The sequence below is a fragment of the Rhodamnia argentea genome, chromosome 5 (genome assembly GCF_020921035.1).
Source record: "Rhodamnia argentea isolate NSW1041297 chromosome 5, ASM2092103v1, whole genome shotgun sequence".
Taxonomy (NCBI): domain Eukaryota; kingdom Viridiplantae; phylum Streptophyta; class Magnoliopsida; order Myrtales; family Myrtaceae; genus Rhodamnia; species Rhodamnia argentea.
In genome coordinates, this window is record NC_063154.1 from 19,152,872 (window position 1) to 19,154,731 (window position 1,860).

General features: G+C 48.4%; 1 protein-coding gene across 1 annotated transcript; it reads left to right on the forward strand.

The window, feature by feature from the left end:
* The first annotated feature begins 230 nt into the window (after positions 1 to 230).
* LOC115732121 (uncharacterized protein At4g06744-like) lies at positions 231 to 1,655 on the forward strand. Its single transcript, XM_030662784.2, has one exon. It carries the CDS (start codon positions 258 to 260, stop codon positions 1,509 to 1,511), a length of 1,254 nt encoding a protein of 417 aa, XP_030518644.1. The 5' UTR covers positions 231 to 257; the 3' UTR covers positions 1,512 to 1,655.
* The last annotated feature ends 205 nt before the right edge of the window (positions 1,656 to 1,860 follow it).

Consider the following 1,860-nt stretch of genomic DNA (forward strand, 5'->3'; position numbering starts at 1 on the left):
TTCTACTCCGTGTATCAGTGTTCGGTGAATCTCCCGAGTCATGACCAGTTAATATATGTGCACCGGTTCCAATACCCTTTACTTTCTTCTCAAGTGGGTAAACTTGAAAAGAAAATTTAATTATTTTACGCATGACAGGAGAGAGGCTTAATTAATTTGACTTACAGAATCCATATCCATACTATATATATTAAACCTTGCATGTTGCCCTTGAATTGCCACACATTCTGTTGACTCCCCCTCAAAACATCCTCGCAATGGATGGCCACTCTATTTCTCTTCTCAAATCCTCAAATTCTTACATGATTTTCGTCTCCATCTTCGTCCTCCAAACTTGTCATCATCTCATTATTTGCCAAGTGATGCCTCCATCTCCACCACCATCCCAAGATTTGGTCTTCTTGGACCCAAGACTCGCCGCCGTATATCCGGTAATCCAGAGATTCAAGAACACCATCACCGCCGATCCGCTCAACATCACCAATTCTTGGGTCGGCCCTGACATCTGCCACTACCGAGGCTTTTATTGCGACAACCCGCAGGACAATCTCACAGCCACCGCGCTTGCTTCCGTCGACTTCAACGGTTACCACCTCGGCGCACTGACCCTGGAGGGCTTTGTCGACCAGCTCCCGGACCTCGCAATCTTCCACGCCAACTCCAACAACTTCTCCGGCATCGTCCCTCAGAAGATTGCACAGCTCCCGTACTTCTACGAGCTCGACCTGAGCAACAACAACTTCTCTGGGGCATTCCCGGCCGCGGTGTTCGGCATCACCAATTTGTCATTCTTGGACATTCGTTACAATGCCTTCAGCGGGTCCGTCCCGCCGCAGGTCTTCAAGCAAACCCTCGACGTGCTCTACATCAACAACAACAACTTCATGCAAACGATCCCAATCGATTTCGGCTCGACCCCAGTGCTCTACCTCACCCTGGCCAACAACAAGTTCACAGGCCCGATCCCGAGGAGCATTGGCAACGCCTCCTCAACGTTGATCGAAGTGCTTTTCCTGAACAACCAGCTGACAGGTTGCATTCCTTACGAGATTGGGTTCTTGAGAAAGGCCACCGTCTTCGACGCGGAGGGCAACTACCTGACAGGACAGCTCCCATGCTCGCTCGGTTGCTTGGACAAGATCGAGCAGCTCAACTTCGCCAGGAACTACCTGTACGATGAGATCCCTGAGGTTGTGTGCTCGATGCCGAACTTGTTGAACCTATCTCTATCGAACAACTATTTCAACCACATCGGGCCGTTGTGTTGGAAGCTCGTGAAGAGTGGAGTGCTGGACGTAAGGATGAACTGCATCGCTGGGCTTCCCTATCAGAGGCCGCACTATGAGTGCGTGAAGTTCTATTTTCACTCGTTTTGGTTCAGTTGGGTTTGTCCGTGGCAATACTTGATGAGCGCCATTCCTTGCAAGATCAATTCATCTTATGTTAGTCGTCCTCCGGGTGGTCGGACATCGGTCACTTACCCTGCTCTTATTCGACACAGATTATTGTGAGGATGAGAGGTGGTTGAGCGTGAGTTCTTCGTATCCAACATGAGGGTGTGGTGTGTCCATCAAGAAATAAGGATGGGAAGACCAGCAATAATAACCACAGAGAATGCTTATATGGTTAGGGAATAGTCTCTGGCACTTGTCCTCGAGTCTCGCACAGGATGTGCAATCTCATGCTCACGTCATAGTTGAAGTCGTCCTCGTTAGAAAAAGGTTATTATGTAAACAAAGGGCGAGATGACAAGCAGAGGCTTTATAAAAACTATATGAAATCTAGTAGAACCTTTTGCATGTTGTTGGGATGTGGTTCATACTTTCCATCGATAGGAAAGCACCGGGATTCAATGAATAT